Source organism: Bufo gargarizans, chromosome 2 (assembly GCF_014858855.1).
Source record: "Bufo gargarizans isolate SCDJY-AF-19 chromosome 2, ASM1485885v1, whole genome shotgun sequence".
Taxonomy (NCBI): Eukaryota; Metazoa; Chordata; class Amphibia; order Anura; family Bufonidae; genus Bufo; species Bufo gargarizans.
The window spans coordinates 692,599,440-692,625,885 of record NC_058081.1 but is presented as its reverse complement, the minus strand read 5'-3'; the positions used below and the strand labels follow the sequence as shown (position 1 = coordinate 692,625,885).

Sequence of the window (26,446 nt, the reverse complement as noted above, 5' to 3'; positions counted from 1 at the left end):
GACAATGGCAGATCTTGCCATCTCTCCAGTTCATTTTCTATTTTGAGGAAGAGAGGGGGGTAATTCAGAGCGTATATTGACGCAGGGGTACGCCCAATTTTAATTCCCAAGTAGGTCAAATAGTCTTTCCGAATTTCCACCCTATTTTGTAAATCATTCGCCACGGGGGATCTGTGATCCAGGAACAGCAGCTGGCTTTTTGCCGCATTGACCCTATAGCCCGTAGCACCACCATAGAGATTTAAAGCCTCTAACGTCCTCTCTAATTGAAGCTCTGGGTATCTAAGATATAACAAGATGTCATCTGCAAAGCAGCTAACTTTCAGCTCCTTGGACCCTATTCTAATGCCTTCAAAGGTGTCAGATTTAATCAGCCATCTCACCAGGGGTTCCATTGCCAGGTTGAAGAGCAACGGGGACAAGGGGCAGCAGTGCCGCGTGCCTTTTTCCAGGGTGATTGGCTTGGATAAAAAGCCCGGCACACTCACTCGTGCCTGGGGGTTATCATAGAGCGCCCTCAGGAAATTCCTGAAGCGACCTGTGATGTTAACCCTGTCCAGCACCATGTCTAACCATTGCCAATTGACATTGTCAAATGCCTTCTCGGCATCCACTGCCAACAACGCTGGAGAAGGTCCGCTTTTAGAATCTTTATATCCACTCAGGGCTGCTAACACCTTGCGTATATTAGTCACTGCAGATCTCCCTTTCATGAACCCTACCTGATGCGAACCAATTAAATTGGGCACACAATCAGCCAATCTGTTGGCCAAGATTTTCGACAGGATCTTCACGTCCTGGTTTATCAGGGAGATCGGCCTGTATGTGCTGGGCTGCGTCAAATCCCTTCCCGGCTTAGGGAGGATCTTAATGTAAGCCGTCTTGCCTGAGTCAGGAAAATTACCTCCAGCCATAATGCTATTGAATAAACCACTCAACGTCGGGGATAGTTCTGGGATCATGGCCTTATAGAATTCCGCAGGGAATCCATCCGGGCCCGGGGCTTTGCCATTCGACAGGGATTTGATTGTCGACCCTAGTTCCTCGTCACTGACGTCTCGGCTCAACGATTCCAGCATTTCGGTGGACAGGCGTGGCAGGTCTACCATGTCTAAGAGATTCCTTGCTTCCTGGGGTCTGGGGGGATCGCTCGCATATAGCGCTTGGAAGTAGTCGCCCAATACTCCCACAATATCTTTCGGCTGGGAGCATAACTTTCCCAATTTATCTTTAAGGGGATGTAGGGTCGTCTGCCTAACGTATGGACGCGTTAAATTTGCTAACAGCCGCCCCGCCTTGTTGCCCACCCGAAAGAACTTAGCCTTCTGATAATCCCCAAACCACTTTTCCTGCCTTTCCTGACAGTAGTCAAAACTGTGCTTGGCTGTGACCCATAGGACTTTATTGGAGGTCGTGGGATTTTGTAGGAATTCAGTGTACGTCTCCCGCACCTTCTGGGTGGCCTCCTCAAATTTCCTCCTTGCTTCTCTCTTTTTCCCTATCGAATATGACATTATTCGGCCCCTGAGCACCGCTTTGGCCGCATCCCAGAATAGATTCTGGTTCGACGCCTGATCCGCGTTGTCCTGCGAGTATTCCCACCACCACCCTTTTAGCTTGTCTGTAAAATCCCTATCCTTGGATAAGTGCAGAGGCATTCTCCATGTAAAATCCTGCCCTCTGGGGACTGTATCCATGATTTTCATAACCACTGGAGCATGGTCCGAGATTAACAAGTCAGAGATTTCCACCAATTTAACTCTGGACAGCATCCTCTGTGATGTCAAGAAATAATCAATCCGGGACCATGACCCCTGGGCATGGGAATAATGGGTATATTCGCGATCCACTGGGTGATGGTAACGCCAGGCATCATACAGACCCGTTTTCTGTATCAGAGGGAGTAACGTCTGGGCCCTATACTGCTGAGTATTATTTTCGGAGGTACCACGTTTCCTGTCCTCCTGCTCGTTATGCACCCTATTAAAGTCTCCTGCCACTAATAGCATCTGTGAGTCCTCGCCTAAGATATCTTTCTCCAAGGACTTGTAAAAGTCCATCTGGGAGGTGTTGGGCGCATAGACATTGTGCAAGACTATCTGCCCCACCGGAGAATCTAAGCTCACTCGCATCCATCGACCCTGATTGTCAGTAGATACCGAAGAAATCTCGTAGCGTAGGCGTTTATGGAACAGGATCATGATGCCTGACTTCCTGCCCATTGAGGATGAACCTACCACTTGTCCCACCCACAATTTTTGCATCCTACAAAAATCCGCCTCTTCCAGATGAGTCTCCTGCAGGAACGCCACATCTATTCTGAGTTTTTTAAGGTGGCGTAGCACAGCCATGCGTTTGGCCGGGGACCTTAGGCCCTTAACGTTCCACGTGGCCACTCTCATTGATGGTACTCTGTGCTTACGCTCTCCGCAGGAGAATCCATCAGGAACAAGCTAAACCGGTATTTCACATATTGGCACTTAGGTAGCAGCAATCCTAACTCCTCTAGATCGGCGTTCACCCCTCCCCCCCCCTCTCCCTCCCTCCCCTCCCTCCCACCCATGCCCCCCTGCCCAACCCCACAACATTAACAAATCACTTATTGACTTCGCTTTTTTCGCGCATCCTACTGTGTAGCCGTTGTCGCTACTTATGCTAAACAGATTCATTAACTACCTCTAATTCTACTCCGCCTGCCAGCCCTTAGTGTATGGCTTAAACATAGATTTCAACACAGTAACATGAATGAACCAAAAAGTCCAGTGTTATCTCACGTGACCCTCCAGGGCGACCTCAACAGATGCTGTCCGACCTCACGGATGTCCTTTTCAGTTAGGATCCGGATCTTGACGATCCAAGTCTGCAGGTCTGGGCATCGATCTCCCCGATCTCTGGCTGCCTCCTCTCCCCCTGACCGAGGATATGGACCGCTGGGAGGACGCCGGTATGATATCTGAGAACAAGGGATCCGACTCCAACACCTCCGTTGCTTCCCCCGGTGAAAAGAAAGTATCCACCGTCCCGTCTTGACGAAAGATCCTCAGGGTTGCAGGGTACAGCAGGGCAAACTTGACCTTGTTTCTAGCCAGAGCCGAACATACTTGCGAAAACTCCCTCCTGCGCTTCGCCACTTCTGCTGAGTAGTCGCTGAATAGGAGTATCTTGCTGCCCCGAATCGTTAAGGGCCGCACATTGCGACGGTACTTCGTCAAAATAGCTTCCTTGGCGGCATAGTTCAGGTACCTAACTATAGCAGCTCTCGGTCTTGCATTGTTGGACCGCGACCCCGCAGGTAGCGTTGGTCCCAGGCGGTGTGCTCTCTCCACCGTACATGTGCCCCGCAGCCCCAGGGCTTGCGGGATTTCCACCTCGCAAATATCCGCCAGCTGGTTCGAAGGGATCGATTCTGGAAGGCCAATAATTCGCAGGTTATTCCTCCTGGATCGATTCTCCAAATCGTCCATTTTTTCTTTCAGGTACTGATTATCACGCAGGAGGTCTCTAATATTGCTCTGAGCTTTTTCCAGCTCTTCTTCCACTATTACCACCCGCTGATCAACATCAGCGATCTGAGTGGTATGCTGAGCCACCTCAGACTGTAATTGTTGCAGGGCCGACGAGACCGTGGCTTCCAGGGAGGCCTTGATGTCCGGCGCCAGGAGTTTAGCCACTTCTATGGCCATGGATTTACAGGAGGCTGTCAGCTCTTCTGCTGTGGTAAGCTCATATTCCCCTTCTTCTCCCTCAGAGCCTGATGCCTCTGCACTTTTCTGAGTCAGTTGCGATGCCGAGCGGGTAAGCCTGTGTCTTTTCTCAGCCACCGGCGCCATCTTGCCCCTCACTTTCAGATCGTCACCCGGAGGAAGTATTGCCCGCACTTCTTTCTGCGAACCGCCCCTGACAATGAACTTCTCCATCGATGCCCCCGACACTGTTAGGGGGTTCTGAGGGTACCTTACGGTCCCGGTATGCGGCGGTTCACCTGTTAATCAGGCCGGCAGAACGGAGAGTCGCTCACTCGCGTCTCTCCATGCGAGCGCCGGAAACGGAAGTCCCATTTCTCTGCTTTTATTTACATTTGAGCAAAAAGTGTCCAGTTGGTGTAAAAAAGGAAAAGCCTTCAACCCAAAGAACACCATCCCCACTGTCAAACATGGTGGTGGGAACCTAATGCTTTGGGGGTGTTTTTCAGCCAATGGACAAGGGAACCTAATCACAGTAAACGGCACCATGAAAAAAGAGCAATACATGAGGATTCTCAACGACAACATCAGGCAGTCTGCAGAGAAACTTGGCCTTGGGCACCAGTGGACATTTCAGCATGACAATGACCCAAAACACACAGCAAAAGTGGTGAAGAACTGGTTAGCAGACAACAGCATTAACGTTTTGGAGTGGCCCAGCCAGAGTCCAGACTTGAATCCAATTGAGAATCTGTGGAGGGAGCTAAAGATCAGGGGGATGGCAAGAAGACCCTCCAACCTGAAAGATTTGGAGCTCATTGCTAAAGATGAATGGGCAAACACACCTGGGGAGACCTGCAAAAAGCTGGTCTGCAATTATAGGGAGCGTTCGATTGCTGTAACAGCCAATAAAGGCTTTTCTATTGATTATTGAGAAGGGTATGAATAATTTTGGACTGGACACTTTTTGCTCAAATGTAAATAAAAGCTGAGAAATGTATTTTTTTTCTTCACAATAATGCCTCTTGTACATCGTCTTATTATCTTTTGGGAGACACCTATGTCATTTCCCGTCAAAAAATTACTTGCTGGTTGAATAAAAGTAACTTTAAGTCAAAATTTGCCTGAGGTATAGAAACATAGAAACATAGAAACATAGAATGTGTCGGCAGATAAGGAACCATTTGGCCCATCTAGTCTGCCCAATATACTGAATACTATGGATAGCCCCTGGCCCTATCTTATATGAAGGATGGCCTTATGCCTATCCCATGCATGCTTAAACTCCTCCGCTGTATTTGCAGCTGCCACTTCTGCAGGAAGGCTATTCCATGCATCCACTACTCTCTCAGTAAAGTAATACTTCCTGATATTACTTTTAAACCTTTGCTCCTCTAATTTAAAACTATGTCATCTTGTAGCAGTTTTTCTTCTTTTAAATATTCTCTCCTCCTTTACCTTGTTGATTCCTTTTATGTATTTAAAAGTTTCTATCATATCCCCTCTGTCTCGTCTTTCTTTCACTCTATCCTTTAATCTTTCCTTGTAAAATGAATAATTATGGGCAGCACTGTATACCAGACTTACAGATATCCTAGCTGATACGACTTTGTTCTGATCCAAAAAAAAGAACTCCCCAAAAAGTCTATGCTCAAGCAGAAAACTAACTGGTGAGAAGACGTTACATCTAGTGGCCTGATACTTCTCAGTGGATGGATCAGTACAAGAGAATCTGGGCAGTGGGGCTAAGCTACTAAGCATGTGTGACCACCAGCACTGGACACATTAGGGGAAATCAAACTGTAAGTAGAGGGAGGTGTCCTTCCCAGCTATCTGCCTGTAGTGTATTTTTTGGGGTTACTGTGCCTGGGAGTGTCCGGCCACAGATGCCATGTTGGTGGAGGTGTAGAGGCGGCCATAGAGAGATGCTGCATTCCCCATGTGAGTGGGTTTTGTAGTTGCAGACGCCATATTAGTATGGGGAGGAAGGGGCACTGCATGTGCTCATCAATGTGGGCATGTGACCCTATCCGGAGTGCCTATAGGTTAGTCCCATTCCCGCTAAATCAGTTGGCGTGTGGCAAGCAGTTTGAGTAGACATACAGGTGTATTGGGTCCAGAGCAGAAGAACTAGGACCACCAAGGGGAGGGATGCTTTACAGAAGCTTGAAGTGGCTAGGTGGTAGGGACGTTTATCAATAATGGCGTATTTTGCGCCAGTAAAATACTAACATTACAAATAAAAAGTAGCAATATGATTTCACCTCATTTTTAAAAAGGTGCACGGCACTTTTAAAATATGTCTTTGCTAAATATAAACTTTTAATTAGTCTCTTTTTCCTCATATTGCGACTTTTTTAATGCTTAAAATCAAAATGTGACTTTTCATAGCTATTTGCGACATCCCAAAGCAGCAGATGAGTGAATTTTGGAGGCTGATTTGCAAAATTTTGCGACTTTTGCCTCATACTCTTGACGTCTGCTTGCGCTGAACTGATGACAGGAAGATAATATTGATGCGGGGAGCTAAGAGGTCTTTTGTTCTACATCTTTTTCAAATGTATTTACTTTCTGGGAAGGCAGATACAGGTGATTAGACAAGTGATAGGTGGATTTTTAAACTTTAAAATCGACACCATGTTTTAGATTTTAACCCTTAGGCCTCTTTCACACGGGCGTCATATTTTTGGCCTGGATAAGAGGCGGGTGCATTGCGGGAACACGCGCGATTTTTCCGCGCGAGTGCAAAACATTGTAATGCGTTTTGCACGCGCGTGAGAAAAATCGCGCATGTTTGGTACCCAAACCCGAACTTCTTCACAGAAGTTCGGGCTTGGGATTGATGTTCTGAAGATTGTATTATTTTCCCTTATAACATGGTTATAAGGGAAAATAATAGCATTCTGAATACAGAATGCTTAGTAGGTGATCAATTGAGGGTTAAAAAATAAATTAACTCACCTTCCCCTCTTGATCGCATAGTTCCCGGTCTCTTCTTTACTTCTTTAATGATGAACTACCGGCTAGGACCTGTGGTGACGTCAGATCACATGCTCCAATCACATGGTCCATCACCGTGATCTGACGTCACCACAGGTCCTTTAGCCAACAGCTCATCATTAAAGAAGTAAAGAAGAGACCGGGAACTACACGATCAAGAGGAGAAGGTGAGTTAATTTATTTTTATTTTTTAACCCTCAATTGATCACCTACTAAGCATTCTGTATTCAGAATGCTATTATTTTCCCTTATAACCATGTTATAAGGGAAAATAATACAATCTTCAGAACATAAATCCCAAGCCCGAACTTCTGTGAAGAAGTTCGGGTTTGGGTACCAAACATGCGCGATTTTTCTCACGCGCGTGCAAAACGCATTACAAGGTTTTGCACTCGCGCGGAAAAATCCACGATCAAGAGGAGAAGGTGAGTTAATTTTTTTATTTTTTTTACCCCTCCAGCACTATTGTACTATGCATTCTGTATTCAGAATGCTATTATTTTCCCTTATAACCATGTTATAAGGGAAAATAATACAGTGAATAGACTGTCACCTAGCAACCATGCGTGAAAATCGCACCGCATCCGCACTTGCTTGCGGATGCTTGCGGTTTTCACGCAACCCCATTCATTTCTATGGGGCCTGCGTTACGTGAAAAACGCAGAATATAGAACATGCTGCGATTTTCACTTAGGCCACCAGAGTTTTTTTTTTTTTTTTTTTCATTTTTGAGTTTTCCTTTTTCTTCACTATCTTCCTTGAGCCATAACTTTTTCATTTTTCTGTTCACAGTGTGACATACAGAAATGCTAACAACATCCATGATTGCAGGATTAGACGGAAGGTCAAATGAAAAGCCCGTGATTTACCAGAAGGTGTTTCTGTAAATTCCTTGATCACATTGGTTTCCGAGGCAGTAGCTGCACTGTGATTGGACAATAGAACAACCGCTTTCAGATCTTCAACTTTATATTCTGCATTTAGGATAAAAGTAATAGACGTTTCACAAAACACACGGAACAACCACGCTGCACTTAGCTTCCATTCTTCCCATAGACTTTGACTGGAGTGGCAAAGTGAGTGCTGAACCACTACTACATTTACGTTCCTCCTCATTGTGAGGGGTGCAGTTGGGAGAAGAAGGGAACACAACACCCCCATTTTTGTGATCAGCATGATCCCAGCGATCAGGCGATCAGACACATCACTTATTCTGTGGATAATGGATAAAGTCAATTCAGGAAAAAAATATAATTATTACCCCTAGAGCTGGTTCAATAAGCCCAGATAGGTTTACCTGGAGGGGTTCCAGAATTAATTGCACGTACAGCCCATGGCATAATAACACTTATTACAGTAAGCACTTATGAAGAAGAACGTGCACATTGTAGAAAACAAAGACATATGAGTTCATTCATGTTCCCACCCAGGATTATTCAGCCTGGGAAGATGATATTCCCATCTGGATTGGCTAATCATTTTGCGGATGAGAGATCTGATCCGCTTTGATTTTGGCCCCAAAAGCTAAAAATAACAAGCTTTGATGTTCTTTTCTGAGTCGTTGGATGAACATTCAGGGATAAATAAGTCTGCAGAATGCTCTTTCTAAAGCACATGGTGCTACAAGGTGTGTGCTACTCCATTTCTCTCTATTAGGCCTTGTTCACACTACAGTGAATCGCTGACATCACACTTACCCATTGATTTTAATCTGTTTGTTCACCCGTCAGTGATTTTCTGATGACCATGGGTCAGTGGAAAAATCACAGAGACATAGACCACTGTGGTCTGTGATATGGACCAAACATGCTCACTTGAAGTCTATGGGTCAGTGAAAACCCACCAACACAACACGAATGGCATTAGTGTTCTGCTGGTGATTTTTACCAGACTATTGAAAGGAGATGCTCTGGAAATAAATTTTCAGCTGAGCAGTGTCCGTGGGATATGAATAATGTCACGGACGTTCCCGCGACAGGTGGCAGGAGATCGGTGAGACTGGCAACACGTGGTTTGATCTGACATGTGTTCTGTTTGGATCAAATGACGTCTGTGTTGTTTTTGGTGCTTGCCTCGCCTTCTTTCCCCAGGTGTGGATATTATGGTCATCCTCTATGCTATGCGGTTTATAGTTTCTTTTTGAGTTGTGAAAAGCTGGTGTGTGGATCTCGGCTAAGTTCCTGGTGCTGCCATAGCCACTTGAAGTTAAGTGTTTTCTTTCCCTTTTGTATTTTGTTTGGGTTATTTTGTGTGTTGCAATTTCCTGTCATTTGTATTAAGGCCTAAGGGAGACTCCTGTTCATCCTTCCTTTAGGAGGAGCAGGTTGTCTCAGTCCTGACATTAGTACCAGGGTTCTATAGGGTAAGTTAGAACATTAGGTATTCCTGTGTATGAACTCACCTACCTGTGGGGTCTTTTTATACTGGTAGTTAGTCAGGACTTTGATTAGGGTTTTACTAGGAGGTGTCCATCTCATTTCTCTAGTTTCCAGGCCTTATTCCCTCACCCCTTTCCCTCCTATGTTCAATGTGGTGTTTCCCTCCCACACCTGAGCGTGACAAATAACACATGGAGAGAAAAAAACTGACATATGGATCAAACACGGATTCTTCACAGATATCTTCATGGATGAAACACTGGCCGATTGTCAACAGATTTCATACGGACATGGAGATGTCAACAGGGCCTTAGATAAAGCAGGACTTAAAGGGGTTCTCCAGGCTACAGATATGGTTGACCTATTCTCAGTATCAGTCATTTTGGAAGCTAACAGAAGCAGAAAGCTCTATACTTTGTGTAGTTTCTGGTGCTGGTGTACTAAAGCTCAGCTCCCATTCACCTTGGCTGAGTGCCCTAAACAGCTGATCATTTGGGGTTCCAAGTGTCTAACCTCCACCGATCTGATATTGTCAACCTATCCTAAAGGTAGGTCTTCAGTGTATGTAGCTTTGATAATCCCTTTAACCGCCTAACTGTTCTGCCCGAGCTCAGCTCGGGCAAAAATTGAAGGGGGAAGGGCTGCTTTTGATGCTGATATCTCCTCAAAGGTAGCAGCTAGAAGCATGGAACTGGAAGCATAGAACTTGTTTGCAAGCTAGCATTCAAGACCAAAATGACAGCATTAGCCCAAGCTAAACAGGAGATATCACTGTTAGAAATTGAGTCTGGAATAATTGTGTGTAAAACCTGCTCTTACTTTCACTTTCAGCTGTATACACTACATCCCGATTTCTAACAGTGATATCTTCCCATGTACTGAAGATATTGCTGTCATTCTGGTATTGTATGGATGCTTGGAATGCTAGCATGCAAACAATACAAACCAGAGATATGAGCAGCTACAGCAGCCGCTCCCACTCCCTTTCAGTCTGGATGAGAAGGGGGGCAGTTGGGGAGCTGACAGGCTGCAGGAGGAAAGGAAAAATAGTAAAAACACATAGAAGTGTGACATTATCACCAGCATACAGACCCACATAATAAAGTTATGCTATTTTTACCACATAGTGAACGTCGTAAATAAATTTCACAAAATAATGTAAAAATGCTTTCTTTCCCCTAAAAATAAAATAAAATAAAAAAATATAGAAGAAAAAAAGTTATGACTATTAGAACACAAAGGGGAAAAATATTTTTGGTCCTTAAAGGGGTTGTGTCACTTCAGCAAATACCATTTATTATGTATAGGAAGTTGATACAAGGCACTTACTAATGTATTGTTATTATCCATATTGCCTCTTTTGCAGGCTGGATTCATTTTTCTATCACATTATACACTTCTCGTTTCCATGGTTACGACCACCCTGCAATCCAGCAGTGGTGGTAGTGCTTGCATACTATAAAAAAAACACCAGCCTATGTGCGTTCCTACGGTGCCCAGTCATCAGAGAGGCTGACATATTTTTTCCTTTAGTGCGCAAGCACGACCACCACTGATGGATTGCAGGATGGTCATAACCATGGAAACTAGCAGTGTATAATTTGATGGAAAAATATATCCAACCAGCAAAGGAAGCAGAATGGGTAATAACATTAAACATTAGTAGGTGCCTTGTGTTAACTTTCTCTACATGATAAATACCACTTGCTGAAGTGAGACAACCCCCTTTAAGGCTAAAATTAATGACGTCACTAAGGGGTTAAAAATGCAATCGTGTCCAATAGTGCACCAACAAGATTTACTGCAGACACACATTAAAAATGTACAATAAAAAAGTGACATTTTTTGGAGGGTTTCTCCAATTTTAACGTGACTATTAGGAGGTTCATGAATCTCTTGGATAGAATCCATCTCATAGAGATCTTGCCCCATCAGAAAACAGAAAGGATGAATGACCTTGTTATTCCATTTTCTGAATGTTATATTTAAGTTATTAAAGGGGTTTTCTGGGACTTTATAATTGTTGACCTATCCTCAGGACAGGTCATCAATATCAGATTGGCGGGGGTCTGACACCCGTCAGCCCTCCGACCTATAGGTTCCCAATGTGAAAAATATGAAAATCCAAGTCCTGGTCATTACTCACTGTTCATCAGAATCCCAATCGTGAGGCTAAAAATCAACACAAAGACCAGAATAATGGTGGTAATAATGAGTATGGTGAGACGATTCATCTGAAGTCTTCTGCTCTGTAGAGAAACTAATAGAAGAAATACATCTAATGTCCATTTACAGCCAGTACTCAGCTACTACTACGCCTACTATACTAATATAGTTTGCACTTAGGGTAATTGATGGCCTAAAGAGATCACATTATTTAATATTTCATAATTAAATCCTCCTCTAGTGTCAAACAAGTTCATTGATGACCATTTAAATACTGAAGCATCTATAGATGAGTATTGAAAAAGTCATTTAAAAACCAAGCATTTTATACTCAGGTATATCTTAATCAGTGGGGGAACCAGTCATGATTAAAGGGGTTTTCTGCTTTCGAAGGATCCCTTGACAAGCTGATCATAATATGTCCCCCAACTGGGACCTCCAGGGAGCATCTATAAATTGTGAGGAAACCTACAGTAGCTGTAAGGATAAAATTTTCCTGCATCGCCACAACAGGAAAAATTATGTATTACACAGTGACCAATCAGATTTCTGAGGAAGCCGGACTTCACCGGCGATACGCATGGGGCGCTACCTTATTTACTCAGGTCCACCCATATAGTCCGATTTCCACATTTGTTGTTTCTTTCAGGTATTAGTTGCTTTGATGCCACACTATCGTCTTTTTATTCAGGATTCTTTGTTTGGTTTTGTAAGAAAATTGATGAGAAAATCCAGCTGTTTTAAACAACAGGAAACACTTTATTGATGCGGTAAAAACTTTCCAATCCTCTTCTTCCATGATTTGCACTGTGTATTGACGGGTGTGTATTCCCACTACAGTGTTGTAGACATCATAGTTGAACTGTTCACACTGTTTGAATTTGCGCCTGTCTTTATTTTGGTTATACCGAAAAAATTTCAATAAAACCTAAATGAAGAAAAACTTTCCAATCCTCATACGCAAGAAACAATCTACGCGTTTCGGACCCTCGTGTTTCGGTCCTTAATCCTGACATAAATGACATATACCAAGCAGTTACTTATATACTCTTCCCACACCAATCCATGGTGGCTTAGATGTCACATGACTAGAAGCTGCTTGATAAGATCAGAACACATAATATTCTTTTTTTTTTTTTACTTTCACAGTCTAATAAAATCAAGTCAAAGAAAAATCTTCAATGCAATATTCGGCTACAGACATATAATCAGTTATACTGCAAGATAAAATCCTGTCTTTTATTTAGACCTATTGGAATACATGTACTTAGTTGGAACATCCAGAAAGCCTCTCGTTTAGAAGCTTCCTCCGATGGTCTCCACCTCACAAGGGAGCTGTAACCCTTTCTATACCTTGTGCAGTCAGGGCTAAAAAAGTCGCCTCCGTGTACTACAGCAAAGTGCAGACTGGCAGCAGAGATGTTTCTTGTCTTGAAATGGGGTACGTCAGAAATATGTTTTCTTATTCTGGTTTTGATTTAATTTGTTGTGCAGCCTACATATTGAAGTGAGCAGACCTCACATGTGATGAAATACACGGCAAATTTGGTATTACAGTTCAGATAAGCCTTCATCTCAAATTTCTTACCGTTTGCCGTGGATTCAAAGGTTCTGCTCCTTTTCATGTAGCTGCAACAAATACATCTGCCCTGCCCGCACTTATAGCTTCCTCTGTTGGTTAACCATGTCGGTTGTGTTGTGAGGATATCGATGTAGAGACTGGGGCTCAGCATATTTCCCAGTGTTGGCGCCCGTCGCGCCACACACTAAATACCGCTTCTTGTGTACTTAGACCAGTTGTTACCACAACTCAGTACAGGAAGATGTTTCTTAATAATTTGGCATATATTCTTTAAACTCCTCACTGTAACACTTGGAGAACATAATAGCATTGTCACTAGATGACTTGTTCTTATCTCGTTTACAATTATTATTATTACTTTTATTTTTCGGAAAAAACTGAACTTTTCTATCCAGTGACAATGCAAGATCTCTATGGCCTGATATCATCTTTGGTGCATATAGTCTGTGTTCCAACCTTTTCTCAACCTTATTGGACTCCCTCCTAAATGTATCCGCATCAGTGCAATTTCGTCTGGTGCGGATCATCTCCCCTTTGGGAATGTTGCGGAAAACATGGGGAGGTGACATTAAGTTGCCAGTAATATTGTATTGCCCGCTGTGTCTTTCCTATATGTGGAAATATGGATACCCGACACAGATACATCACCCCTAAGATATAAATCCAGGAAGTGAGTAGACCTGGCATCATATCGGCAATCAAAGGAAATGGTGTCAAGACATTGATTCAGATAGGCAAAGAAAGGTGGTATGGCCGCCACATCACCCGACCAAATGAACAACAGGTCGTCGATGTAACGGCCATACCATCTAATGGACTCAGAAAAGGAATTGGTGTCCACGAGGAGAAAACGCTCCTCCCACAACGCCATAAAAATGTTGGCAATGGATGGGGAGAACTTGGCCCCCGTGGACACGCTTGACCTCTGTAAATAAATCATTGTTCTTCCATTGTTAACCATAGTGACCTGCAAAGAAACGCGTGCAGCCATCATTGCGTTGCATAAAAATGGCTTCACAGGCAAGGACATTGTGGCTACTAAGATTGCACCTCAATCAACAATTTATAGGATCATCAAGAACTTCAAGGAAAGAGGTTCAAGTTTTGTTAAGAAGGCTTCAGGACGTCCAAGAAAGTCCAGCAAGCGCCAGGATCGTCTCCTAAAGAGGATTCAGCTGCGGGATCGGAGTGCCACCAGTGCAGAGCTTGCTCAGGAATGGCAGCAGGCAGGTGTGAGCACATCTGCACGCACAGTGAAGCGAAGACTTTTGGAAGATGGCCTGGTGTCAAGAAGGGCAGCAAAGAAGCCACTTCTCTCCAAAAAAACACATCAGGGACAGATTGATCTTCTGCAGAAAATATTGTAAATGGATATTCTCAGATGAAGCCTCTTTCTGATTGTTTGGGGTATCAGGAAAAAGGCTTGTCCGGAGAAGAAAAGGTGAGCGCTACCATCAGTCCTGTGTCATGCCAACAGTAAAGCATCCTGAGACCATTCATGTGTGGGGTTGCTTCTCATCCAAGGGAGTGGGCTCACTCACAATTTTGCCCCAAAACACAGCCATGAATAAAGAATGGCACCAAAACACCCTCCAACAGCAACTTCTTCCAACAATCCAACAACAGTTTGGTGAAGAACAATGCATTTTCAGCACAATGGAGCACCGTGCCATAAGGCAAAAGTGAAAACTAAGTGGCTCGGGGACCAAAACGTTGACATTTTGGGTCCATGGCCTGGAAACTCCCCAGATCTTAATCCCATTGAAAACTTGTGGTCAATCCTCAAGAGGCGGGTGGACAAACAAAAACCCACTAATTCTGACAAACTCCAAGAAGTGATTATGAAAGAATGGGTTGCTATCAGTCAGGAATTGGCCCAGAAGTTGATTGAGAGCATGCCCAGTCGAATTGCAGAGGTCCTGAAAAAGAAGGGCCAACACTGCAAATACTGACTCTTTGCATAAATTTCATGTAATTGTCGATAAAAGCCTTTGAAACGTATGAAGTGCGTGTAATTATATTTCACTACATCACAGAAACAACTAAAAAAAGATCTAAAAGAAGTTTAGCAGCAAACTTTGTGAAAACTAATATTTGTGTCATTCTCAAAACTTTTGGCCACAACTGTACAATATCCAATTATTTCCATCTTTCATGCGCCGCAAAAAATTCATAAGAACGTTTTTTCCCCCACCTAGGAGACCCATTGTGGTGTCGATAGGATCCTTTTTGGAAAAACTTTCTGAATGGGTTGATTCACTTCTCCAACCCCTTGTTCATTGAATTCCTGGATATATTAAGGACATCGGATCTGTGCTACAGGCATTCGAAAGTTTAGAATGGAAGGATACATATGCCTGGATTACGTCAGATGTGGTGTCCTTATATACAAACATCCCACACAATTTTGCATTGATGGCCCTTTCGATGGTTCCTGCATGCATATAGTGATTACACTTTGGTATTGCAGGAATACATCGAAATGGTGACAGATTTTCTCTTGAAACACATATTATTTACAGAGGTCAAGCGTGTCCACGGGGGCCAAGTTCTCCCCATCCATTGCCAACATTTTTATGGCGTTGTGGGAGGAGCGTTTTCTCCTCGTGGACACCAATCCCTTTTCTGAGTCCATTAGATGGTATGGCCGTTACATCGACGACCTGTTGTTCATTTGGTTGGGTGATGTGGCGGCCATACCACCTTTCTTTGCCTATCTGAATCAATGTCTTGACACCATTTCCTTTGATTGCCAATATGATGCCAGGTCTACTCACTTCCTGAATTTATATCTTAGGGGTGATGTATCTGTGTCGGGTATCCATATTTCCACATATAGGAAAGACACAGCGGGCAATACAATATTACTGGCAACTTCATGTCACTCCCCCCATGTTTTTCGCAACATTCCCAAAGGGGAGATGATCCGCACCAGATGAAATTGCACTGATGCGGATACATTTAGGAGGGAGTCCAATAAGGTTGAGAAAAGGTTGGAACACAGACTATATGCACCAAAGATGATATCAGGCCATAGAGATCTTGCATTGTCACTGGATAGAAAAGTTCAGTTTTTTCCGGAAAATAAAAGTAATAATAATAATTGTAAACGAGATAAGAACAATTCATCTAGTGACAATGCTATTATGTTCTCCACGTGTTACAGTGAGGAGTTTAGGGAATATATGCCAAATTATTAAAAAACATCTTCCTGTACTAAGTTATGATAAAAACTGGTCTAAGAACACAAGAAGCGGTATTAAGTGTGTGGCGCGACGGGCGCTAACACTGGGAAATATGCTGAGCCCCAGTCTCTATGTCGATATCCCCACAACACAACTGACATGGTTAACCAACAGAGGAAGCTATAAGTGCGGGCATGGCAGATGTATTTGTTGCAGCCACATGAAATGGAGCATAACCTTTGAATCCACGGCAAACGGTAAGAAATTTGAGATGAAGGCTTATCTGAACTGTAATACCAGATTTGCCGTGTATTTCATCACATGTGAGGTCTGCTCACTTCAGGATGTAGGCAGCACAACAAATGAAATCAAAACCAGAATAAGAAAACATATTTCTGACGTACCCCATTTCAAGACAAGAAACGTCTCTGCTGCCAGTCTGCACTTTGCTGTAGTACACGGAGGCGACTTTTCAGCCCTGACTGCACAAGGTATAGAAAGGGTTACAGCTCCCTTGCGAGGTGGAGACCATCGGAGGAAGCTTCTAAACAAGAGGCTTTCTGGATGTTCCAACTAAGTACATGTATTCCAATAAGTCTAAATAAAAGACAGGATTTGATCTTGCAGTATAACTGATTATATGTCTGTAGCCGAATTGAAGATTTTTCTTTGACTTGATTTTATTAGACTGTGAAAGTAAAAAAAAAAAATGAATATTATGTGTTCTGATCTTATCAAGCAGCTTCTAGTCATGTGACATCTAAACCACTATGGACTGGTGTGGGAGGAGTATATAAGTAACTGCTTGGTATATGTCATTTATGTCATGATTAAGGACCGAAACATGAGGGTCCGAAACGCGTAGATTGTTTTTTGCGTATGAGGATTGGAAAGTTTTTACCGCATAAATAAAGTGTTTCCTGTTGTTTAAAAGAGCTGGATTTTCTCATCGATTTTCTTGCAAGTCCTAAGTAACAGCCGTGTCCAGGCTGGCGTCCGTGCTCACAACAGGTGCAACAGGTGAGAGCTGCAATTTTCTATTTTCTTTGTTTGGTTTTGCATTGATTGTTATTTTGTTATTTCATCTTGGGCTATACACACTGAGTCCTCATTTTTGGACCTTGGTGGATTCTGTGTTTGTGTTTGGTCTTATTTTATACCAGCACATGACTGATTATATACAATTTTTTAATAATGTCTGTATGTCTATGTGTTCTAATAAAATTGTTATATTGCTTTTATATCTAGTGGATGTGCACTCTGTTGTGGTTTTCTTGGGCCATGCAGCCTTTTCTGGTATTTATGGGCTGTCTGTATAAGGGTGGACATACAGGTCTTCTAGAGCCAGAGACGCTCTGTATAACTACTGTACAACAGATAAGCACCTGAACAAAGAACCACACTCTATTAATGCCAAATTCCCTAATCGGGTACATAAAAATTAGTTTTCAAAATTGACCAACCCCTTTAATAGCCCTGCAGTACATGGTTCCCACTGAAATAGGCTGTTCATGTAATGCAGGCTGCAGAGGGATGTTCTTTGTAATTTCTTGAGAGAGCAATGAAAGAATTATTGATCTCCAAAATTCTGGAAAAAAAAAGACTCTAAGGAATTTTTCCAGGGGAACAATTTTATTTTATAAAGGAGGTAGAATGGTTTAAAAATAAAAAAGAATCGTTACTCACCTCACTGGTTCCCCTTCCGCTGCTGTTTAAAATGCTGCTCCAGTCCTCGCTCCTCTCCACTTCATGATCCTGGGCATGACACTCAGGAAATGGCTTGGACTGCCCACTGAGCCAATCACTGCTGCAGTAGTCAGTCCAAGCCATTTCCTATGTGTCAGACGAGGAGGTGGAGAGAAGCAGGGACCAGGGCAGTGGCAGAACAGCAGTGCCAGGGGAAGTTGATATAACATTCTTGATAGATGATTACAGCAGTATACCTTACAGGGCATTCACAGGACCGTAGGGCTGCCGTGTTGCAGGTCCATAAAACATGGGCACTGGCCTTGTGCGCTGTGCATTGCAGAGCGGATTCATTGACATCAATGGGTCCGTGATCCGCAAGATGTGGCGAAAGATAGGACATGTTCTATCTCTGGCGGTGCGGAGGCACCGACCTAGAAGTCCAGGGAAGGGCTTACGCGTGATCCATGGGCTTCTGGGTCCGTGTTTTGTGGACCTGCGGTTTGAGGTCCACAACACGGGCACGGCGGCCCCACAGTCCTGTGAATGCCTCCTTACCCTGAGAAAGAAAGTTGAAAGCTTTGCTTTGTGGGTTATCGCAACTAATTTCAAATCTCCTTCGAGACCAACCCCTTACCCCACCGCACCCTTCTTTACGTCTTTCATGTCTTCCCATTGTGCTCTTTGGTTACTGTTTCTCCTTTTATATAAGTTTCTAAAATATATTATCAAATTTTACTTTCCAAGTTTTTCTTACCAGTGCTGAGCTGACAGGAATGTTGGACGAAGTCCCTCTCTACGGACGATCCCGTTGTTAACAGCTCTGATACAGGGTCAAAGACAAGGTTGCAGTACTTCACCTGTCACAGATGGAAAAACTCAGATTGAATGATTTATTTTTAGGAGATAGAATTATCATGACAATATCAGGACACAATTAGACTGTTCGGTGATCCCAAACTTTTGAAGGCCTCAACATGTGAGTAACTGAACTGACAATGGCCTCTCATGGGCCATCGTAAGTTAGTGTGTGTTTTTGTTACGATTGGTTGGAGAGATAACAACCAATCAGTGCCTTCCTCAGGGTTAAGAAAGGGTTGCTTGGAGAAATATCCTCTTATTGATCCATATATATATTTAAAAAAAACTATAGGGAATTAACAACTAGGTGTTACAAGTTGGGGGGTGGGTGTCTCTACCTAGTCTGGCCCTGTACAATAAGTGCTGACAGTAGCAGACTGTGTAGGGACACAACCCTTTCACAACTGGAGTGGAAACACCCAGTTGTCCACTTATTCATACATTTCAGGGAGAAATAACAGAGGAATGGAGGAGGAGTGTGTCTGTATGTTATACAGAGGTGGCGTATGTCTGTATGTTATAAGGAGGAGTGTGTCTGTATGTTATAAGAAGGAGGAGTGTGTCTGTATGTTATAAGAAGGAGTGTGTCTGTATGTTATAAGCAGTGGCGTACATATAGGGGTCGCAGTTGCGACCGGGCCCAGCACCCCAGGGGGCCCGGCCACCTGCAGACCCCTGGCCCCTGCTGCTGCGTCTGACTTTATTATTACTTGCCCCCTTGTGATCAGCGCCGGGCCCGGGCAGGAGTGAGCACGGCGTCAATCCCGCGAGACCTGTGAACTCCTGTGGCAGGTCTCGCGGGAACATGCGCGCGCGCCTGAACTCACGCAGCAGACGGGATCCGGACGTGAGAGAGGACGGACGAAGAGTGAGGACCGCCAACTAGAAGAGTGAAGACAGAAGTTCCCCTGCCCTAGACAGCGCCGCAGCAGCCGCCAGCCGGTAACTCGGTAAGTAAGGAAAAGCGGCCCGCGGCACAGTGCACTGACTCTGACTCACTATGACACTGGAGTTGTTGGAGTAGTAGTGAGGGCCCCCAGGCCCCCCCCCCCCCCCCGGCCCCTGGCAGATGACCGGGTGGGGGAGGGTTTGCACTGGCACTGGCACTCTGGCAGGAAAAGCCTGCCTCAGGGCACTGACTCGAGTAGTGGGGGCCCTGGCCTGAGAATAATGACCAGCAGCAGTGGGGCCCTGGGGGGCTGAATTTATTGATGGGATTGCCAGATTGGGGGTTTTGGGGCCTGGGCTGATCTGATCATCTGAGGGGTCTTTGCTTTCAGCAATATGGCTGATGATTGATCTGGTGGCTGATGGGGGGGGTCTTTGGGCTGATCTGAGGTCTGATGGGCATGGGGGGCTGGGGGTCTTTGGGCTGATTGATCTGGTGTCTATGTGTGGGGTCTGATGGGGGGTCTTTGGGCTGATCTAAGGTCTGATGGGCATGGGGGATGACTGGGGGGGCTGGGGGTCTTTGGGCTGATGATTGATCTGGTGGCTGAGTGGGGGGGTCTGATGGGCATGGGGGCTGAGTGGGGGTCTTTGGGCTGATCTGAGGTCTGATGGGGGTCTTTGGGCTGATCTGAGGTCTGATGGGGGCTGACTGGGGGTCTTTGGGCTTATCTGAGGTCTAATGGGGGCTGACTGGGCGTCTTTGGACTGATCTGTGGGCTGACTGGGTGTCTGATGGGGGTCTTTGGGCTGATCTGAGGTCTGATGGGGGTAGGAAACTAAGATGTCTGTCTGTCTGTCAAACTCTGCAGAGATGAGAGATGGCTGAAAGAAATCATCATGGTGGTCCGGTCTGAATGGAGAAAATGAAGAAAGATCTACTGTATATCAAAGGAGACGTCACTGGATGTAAGAGGTATGGGCGCGATATATAGGTAGGGCTGTGCGTAGGTGTGGCCGACTGGGCTGGGACACAGGGGCCCCATAATCTCCTATTGCCCGGGGAAGTGCCCCTCCTGAGACCAGGCTCTGGATCTGCCACTGGGGGGGCGGCGGCGGGGGGGGGGGGGGGGCCATGGATCAGTTTCGCACAGGGGCCCCATGGATTGTATGTACGCCACTGGTTATAAGGAGGAGGAGTGTGTCTGTATGTTATAAGGAGGAGGAGTGTGTCTGTATGTTATAAGGAGGAGGAGTGTGTCTGTATGTTATAAGGAGGAGGAGTGTGTCTGTATGTTATAAGGAGGAGGAGTGTGTCTGTATGTTATAAGGAGGAGTGTGTCTGTATTTTATAAGGAGGAGTGTGTCTGTATGTTATAAGGAGGAGTGTGTCTGTATGTTATAAGGAGGAGTGTGTCTGTATATTATAAGGAGGAGTGTGTCTGTATATTATAAGGAGGAGTGTGTCTGTATGTTATAAGGAGGAGTGTGTCTGTATGTTATAAGGAGGAGTGTGTTTGTATGTTATAAGGAGGAGTGTGTCTGTATGTTATAAGGAGGAGTGTGTTTGTATGTTATAAGGAGGAGTGTGTTTGTATGTTATAAGGAGGAGTGTGTCTGTATGTTATAAGGAGGAGTGTGTCTGTATGTTATAAGGAGAAGGAGTGTGTCTGTATGTTATAAGAAGTGTGTCTGTATTTTATAAGGAGGAGTGTGTCTGTATGTTATAAGAAGTGTGTCTGTATATTATAAGGAGGAGTGTGTCTGTATGTTATAAGGAGGAGTGTGTCTGTATATTATAAGGAGGAGTGTGTCTGTATGTTATAAGGAGCATTGTGTCTGTATGTTATAAGGAGCATTGTGTCTGTATGTTATAAGGAGGAGGAGTGTGTCTGTATGTTATAAGAAGTGTGTCTGTATTTTATAAGGAGGAGTGTGTCTGTATGTTATAAGGGGGAGCAGTGTGTCTGTATGTTATAAGAGGGAGGAGTGTGTCTGTATGTTATAAGGGGGAGGAGTGTGTCTGTATGTTATAAGGAGGAGTGTGTCTGTATGTTATAAGGAGGAGTGTGTCTGTATGTTATAAGGAGAAGGAGTGTGTCTGTATGTTATAAGAAGTGTGTCTGTATTTTATAAGGAGGAGTGTGTCTGTATGTTATAAGGAGGAGTGTGTCTGTATGTTATAAGGAGGAGTGTGTCTGTATGTTATAAGGAGCATTGTGTCTGTATGTTATAAGGAGCATTGTGTCTGTATGTTATAAGGAGGAGGAGTGTGTCTGTATGTTATAAGAAGTGTGTCTGTATTTTATAAGGAGGAGTGTGTCTGTATGTTATAAGGGGGAGCAGTGTGTCTGTATGTTATAAGAGGGAGGAGTGTGTCTGTATGTTATAAGGGGGAGGAGTGTGTCTGTATGTTATAAGAGGGAGGAGTGTGTCTGTATGTTATAAGGAGGATTATAAGGAGGAGTGTGTCTGTATGTTATAAGGAGGAGTGTGTCTGTATGTTATTATGAGGATGAGTGTGTCTGTATCTTATAAGGAGAAGTGTGTCTGTATGTTATAAGGAGAATTGTGTCTGTATGTTATAAGGAGGAGGAGTGTGTCTGTATGTTATAGGAAGTGTGTCTGTATTTTATAAGGAGCATTGTGTCTGTATGTTATAAGGAGGAGTGTGTCTGTATGTTATAAGGAGGAGTGTGTCTGTATTTTATAAGGAGGAGTGTGTCTGTATGTTATAAGGAGGAGTGTGTCTGTATGTTATAAGGAGGAGTGTGTCTGTATATTATAAGGAGGAGTGTGTCTGTATGTTATAAGGAGGAGTGTGTCTGTATGTTATAAGGAGGAGTGTGTCTGTATGTTATAAGGAGCATTGTGTCTGTATGTTATAAGGAGCATTGTGTCTGTATGTTATAAGGAGGAGGAGTGTGTCTGTATGTTATAAGAAGTGTGTCTGTATTTTATAAGGAGGAGTGTGTCTGTATGTTATAAGGGGGAGCAGTGTGTCTGTATGTTATAAGAGGGAGGAGTGTGTCTGTATGTTATAAGGGGGAGGAGTGTGTCTGTATGTTATAAGAGGGAGGAGTGTGTCTGTATGTTATAAGGAGGAGTGTGTCTGTATTTTATAAGGAGGAGTGTGTCTGTATGTTATAAGGAGGAGTGTGTCTGTATGTTATAAGGAGGAGTGTGTCTGTATGTTATAAGGAGGAGTGTGTCTGTATGTTATAAGGAGAATTGTGTCTGTATGTTATAAGGAGGAGGAGTGTGTCTGTATGTTATAGGAAGTGTGTCTGTATTTTATAAGGAGCATTGTGTCTGTATGTTATAAGGAGGAGTGTGTCTGTATGTTATAAGGAGGAGTGTGTCTGTATTTTATAAGGAGGAGTGTGTCTGTATGTTATAAGGAGGAGTGTGTCTGTATGTTATAAGGAGGAGTGTGTCTGTATATTATAAGGAGGAGTGTGTCTGTATGTTATAAGGAGGAGTGTGTCTGTATGTTATAAGGAGGAGTGTGTCTGTATGTTATAAGGAGCATTGTGTCTGTATGTTATAAGGAGCATTGTGTCTGTATGTTATAAGGAGGAGGAGTGTGTCTGTATGTTATAAGAAGTGTGTCTGTATTTTATAAGGAGGAGTGTGTCTGTATGTTATAAGGGGGAGCAGTGTGTCTGTATGTTATAAGAGGGAGGAGTGTGTCTGTATGTTATAAGGGGGAGGAGTGTGTCTGTATGTTATAAGAGGGAGGAGTGTGTCTGTATGTTATAAGGAGGAGTGTGTCTGTATTTTATAAGGAGGAGTGTGTCTGTATGTTATAAGGAGGAGTGTGTCTGTATGTTATAAGGAGGAGTGTGTCTGTATGTTATAAGGAGAATTGTGTCTGTATGTTATAAGGAGGAGGAGTGTGTCTGTATGTTATAGGAAGTGTGTCTGTATGTTATAAGGAGCATTGTGTCTGTATGTTATAAGGAGAATTGTGTCTGTATGTTATAAGGAGGAGGAGTGTGTCTGTATGTTATAGGAAGTGTGTCTGTATTTTATAAGGAGGAGTGTGTCTGTATGTTATAAGGGGGAGCAGTGTGTCTGTATGTTATAAGAGGGAGGAGTGTGTCTGTATGTTATAAGGGGGAGGAGTGTGTCTGTATGTTATAAGAGGGAGGAGTGTGTCTGTATGTTATAAGGAGGAGTGTGTTTGTATGTTATAAGGAGGAGTGTGTCTGTATGTTATAAGGGGGAGGAGTGTGTCTGTATGTTATAAGAGGGAGGAGTGTGTCTGTATGTTATAAGGAGGAGTGTGTTTGTATGTTATAAGGAGGAGTGTGTCTGTATGTTATAAGGAGGAGTGTGTCTGTATGTTATAAGGAGAAGGAGTGTGTCTGTATGTTATAAGAGGGAGGAGTGTGTCTGTATGTTATAAGGGGGAGGAGTGTGTCTGTATGTTATAAGAGGGAGGAGTGTGTCTGTATGTTATAAGGGGGAGGAGTGTGTCTGTATGTTATAAGGGGGAGGAGTGTGTTGTATGTTATAAGAGGGAGGAGTGTGTCTGTATGTTATAAGGATGAGTGTGTCTGTATCTTATAAGGAGAAGTGTGTCTGTATGTCTACTTTCACACTCGCGTTTTGGCTTTCCATTTGTAAGATCCGTTCAGGGCTCTCACAAGCAGTCCAAAACTGAGCAGTTTGCATTCTAATGCATTCTGAATGGAAAAGGATCCGCTCAGAATGCATCAGTTTACATCAGTTCAGTCTCCATTCTGCTTTGGAGACGGACACCAAAACGCTGCTTGCAGCATTCTGCTGTCCGTCTGATGAAACTGAGCCAACTGGATCCGTCCTGACACACAATGTAAGTCAATGGGGACAGATCCGTTTTCTATGACACAATCTGGCACAATAGAAAACGGATCCATCCTCCATTGACTTTCAATGGTGTTCAAGACGGATCCGTCTTGGCTATGTTAAAGATAATACAAACGGATCCGTTCTGAACGGACGCAGATGGTTGTATTATCTGAACGGATCCGTCCATGATGGATCTGCACAAAACACCAGTGTGAAAATAGCCTATGTTATAAGGAGGAGTGGGTCTGTCTGTATGTTATAAGGAGTCGGAGTATGTCTGTATGTTATAAGGAGGTGAAGTGTGTCTGTATGTTATAAGGAGTCGGAGTGTGTCTGTATGCTATAAGAAGGAGGAGTGTGTCTGTATGTTATAAGTAGAGATGAGCAAATTTCTCAAAAATTTGATTCAGCCGGTTCGCTGAATTTTCCGAAAAGATTCGATTTGATTCGAATTTACTTACGACGAATCGTGTTAAAAAACAGCTATTTCCTGGCTGAGCCTTTATAGTGGTGTAGAACATTGTGCCTTGCAGTAACACATATAGGGAGTCTGCTGTGATAGTGAAACAATACTGTGATTCAGTATGACATGCAGATGACAGGCATCACTCTTAGAATCACTGGAAACTTCACTTATTAGGGCAGTCACAGGGCCAAAACTGACCAAATACCTCAAGTGTGAACTCTGCCTTACAGGTCGATGTTAGCGCCAGGTATAAAGAACCATGCAGAGGCCCAAGATCCTATTGTAGCGTGAAAGAGCGCACCCCTTTTACACCGTCGTCAGCTGATTCCACATAGATGTCTACAGAACCTGTTTTGTTAAACGCTTATACAAGTAGAGCCCCCTGACAGAATCGAGGAGGGTGTCTGCAGTAAGTTTGCGTTGACGTCACCGATTGTTTTGCCCTTCCTCTTGTTGGTTGTGGGTTAGAGAAGACACAAGTAGCTTGTGATGAGGGAGGACTTGGTTTACTTGTGTGGATTAAGTTCCAAACATACAAGACATTTCAGCAAACTGTAACAGCATCCATCTTGGTATAAGGAGAGAGAGAGAGAGAGAGAAAGAGAACCAACACGTTTTTACAGATATACCCAACACCAACCCCTCTGATCCATCAGAACAATAACCCCCCAAAAACCGCATCCTGTCTGTTGAGCATCTGCCTTCACTCGGTCAGCATTTGGTCAGTAATCCAGCAGTATTGCTAAATCAAAAATAAAACAGGAGTGGATCCAAAACAGAGATGACACGTGAATGGAATATTTGCATGTCTTCTGTGTTTTGTACCCACTCCTGCTTTTGGCTACCAAATCATAAGCCAATTCTGATGGGACCATACAGGCCTTACAGCTGCTACACAGACAGGATCCGTTGTGTGTCTCATTTTTCCTTCCTTCTGACAGATCAGAAGAAGGGTCAAATAAATGATGTCAACCAAGCCAAAAAGGCAAAATAGTGGCACAGTCATGGAGTGGAGAGGGTGGGAGAACAGCTTGAGAAGTCCACAGAGTGGCCCAATGACAGTGTTGAGGTAGCAGCATAATGAGGAGACCACAGAGTGGCCCAATGACATAGTGTTGAGGTAGCAGCAGCATGAGGAGACCATAGAGTGGCCTATTTACATAGTATTGAGGTGGCAGCAGCATGAGGAAGCCACAGAGTGGCCCAGTGACATAGTGTGGAGGTGGCAGCAGCAGCAAGAGGAGGCAACAGACTGGCAAGGTGACATAGTGTGGAGGTGGCAGCAGCAGCATGAGTAGGCCACAGACTGGCAAGGTGACATAGTGTGGAGATGGCAACACCAGCAAGAGGAGGCCACAGACTGGAAAGGTGACATAGTGTTGAGTTAACAGCAGCATGAGGAGGCCACACACTGGCAAGGTGACATAGTGTGGAGGTGGTAGCAGCAGCAGCATGAGGAGACCACAGAGTGGCACAATGACAGAGTGTGGAGGTGGCAGAAGCATGAGGAGACCACAGAGTGGCACAATGACAGAGTGTGGAGGTGGCAGCAAAAGCATGAGGAGGCCACAGACTGGCAAGGTGACATAGTGTGGAGGTAGCAAAAGCATGAGGAGGCCACAGACTTGCAAGGTGACATAGTTTGGAGGTGAAAGCACCAGCAAGAGGAGGCCACAGACTAGCAAGGTGACATAGTGTTGAGTTAGCAGCAGCAT

General features: G+C 44.1%; 1 protein-coding gene across 1 annotated transcript in view; it reads right to left on the bottom strand.

Moving 5' to 3' along the window:
- The window catches only part of LOC122926313 (membrane frizzled-related protein), an 85,436-nt gene that overhangs the window by 36,667 nt on the left and 22,323 nt on the right, over positions 1–26,446 (bottom strand). The window contains exons 4-6 of the mRNA XM_044277686.1: positions 18,438–18,540; positions 11,208–11,321; positions 7,553–7,657 (exon numbers count right to left, since the gene is read on the bottom strand). Coding sequence (XP_044133621.1) covers positions 7,553–7,657; positions 11,208–11,321; positions 18,438–18,540 — 322 coding nt within the window. The remainder of the gene's footprint in view (positions 1–7,552; positions 7,658–11,207; positions 11,322–18,437; positions 18,541–26,446) is intronic.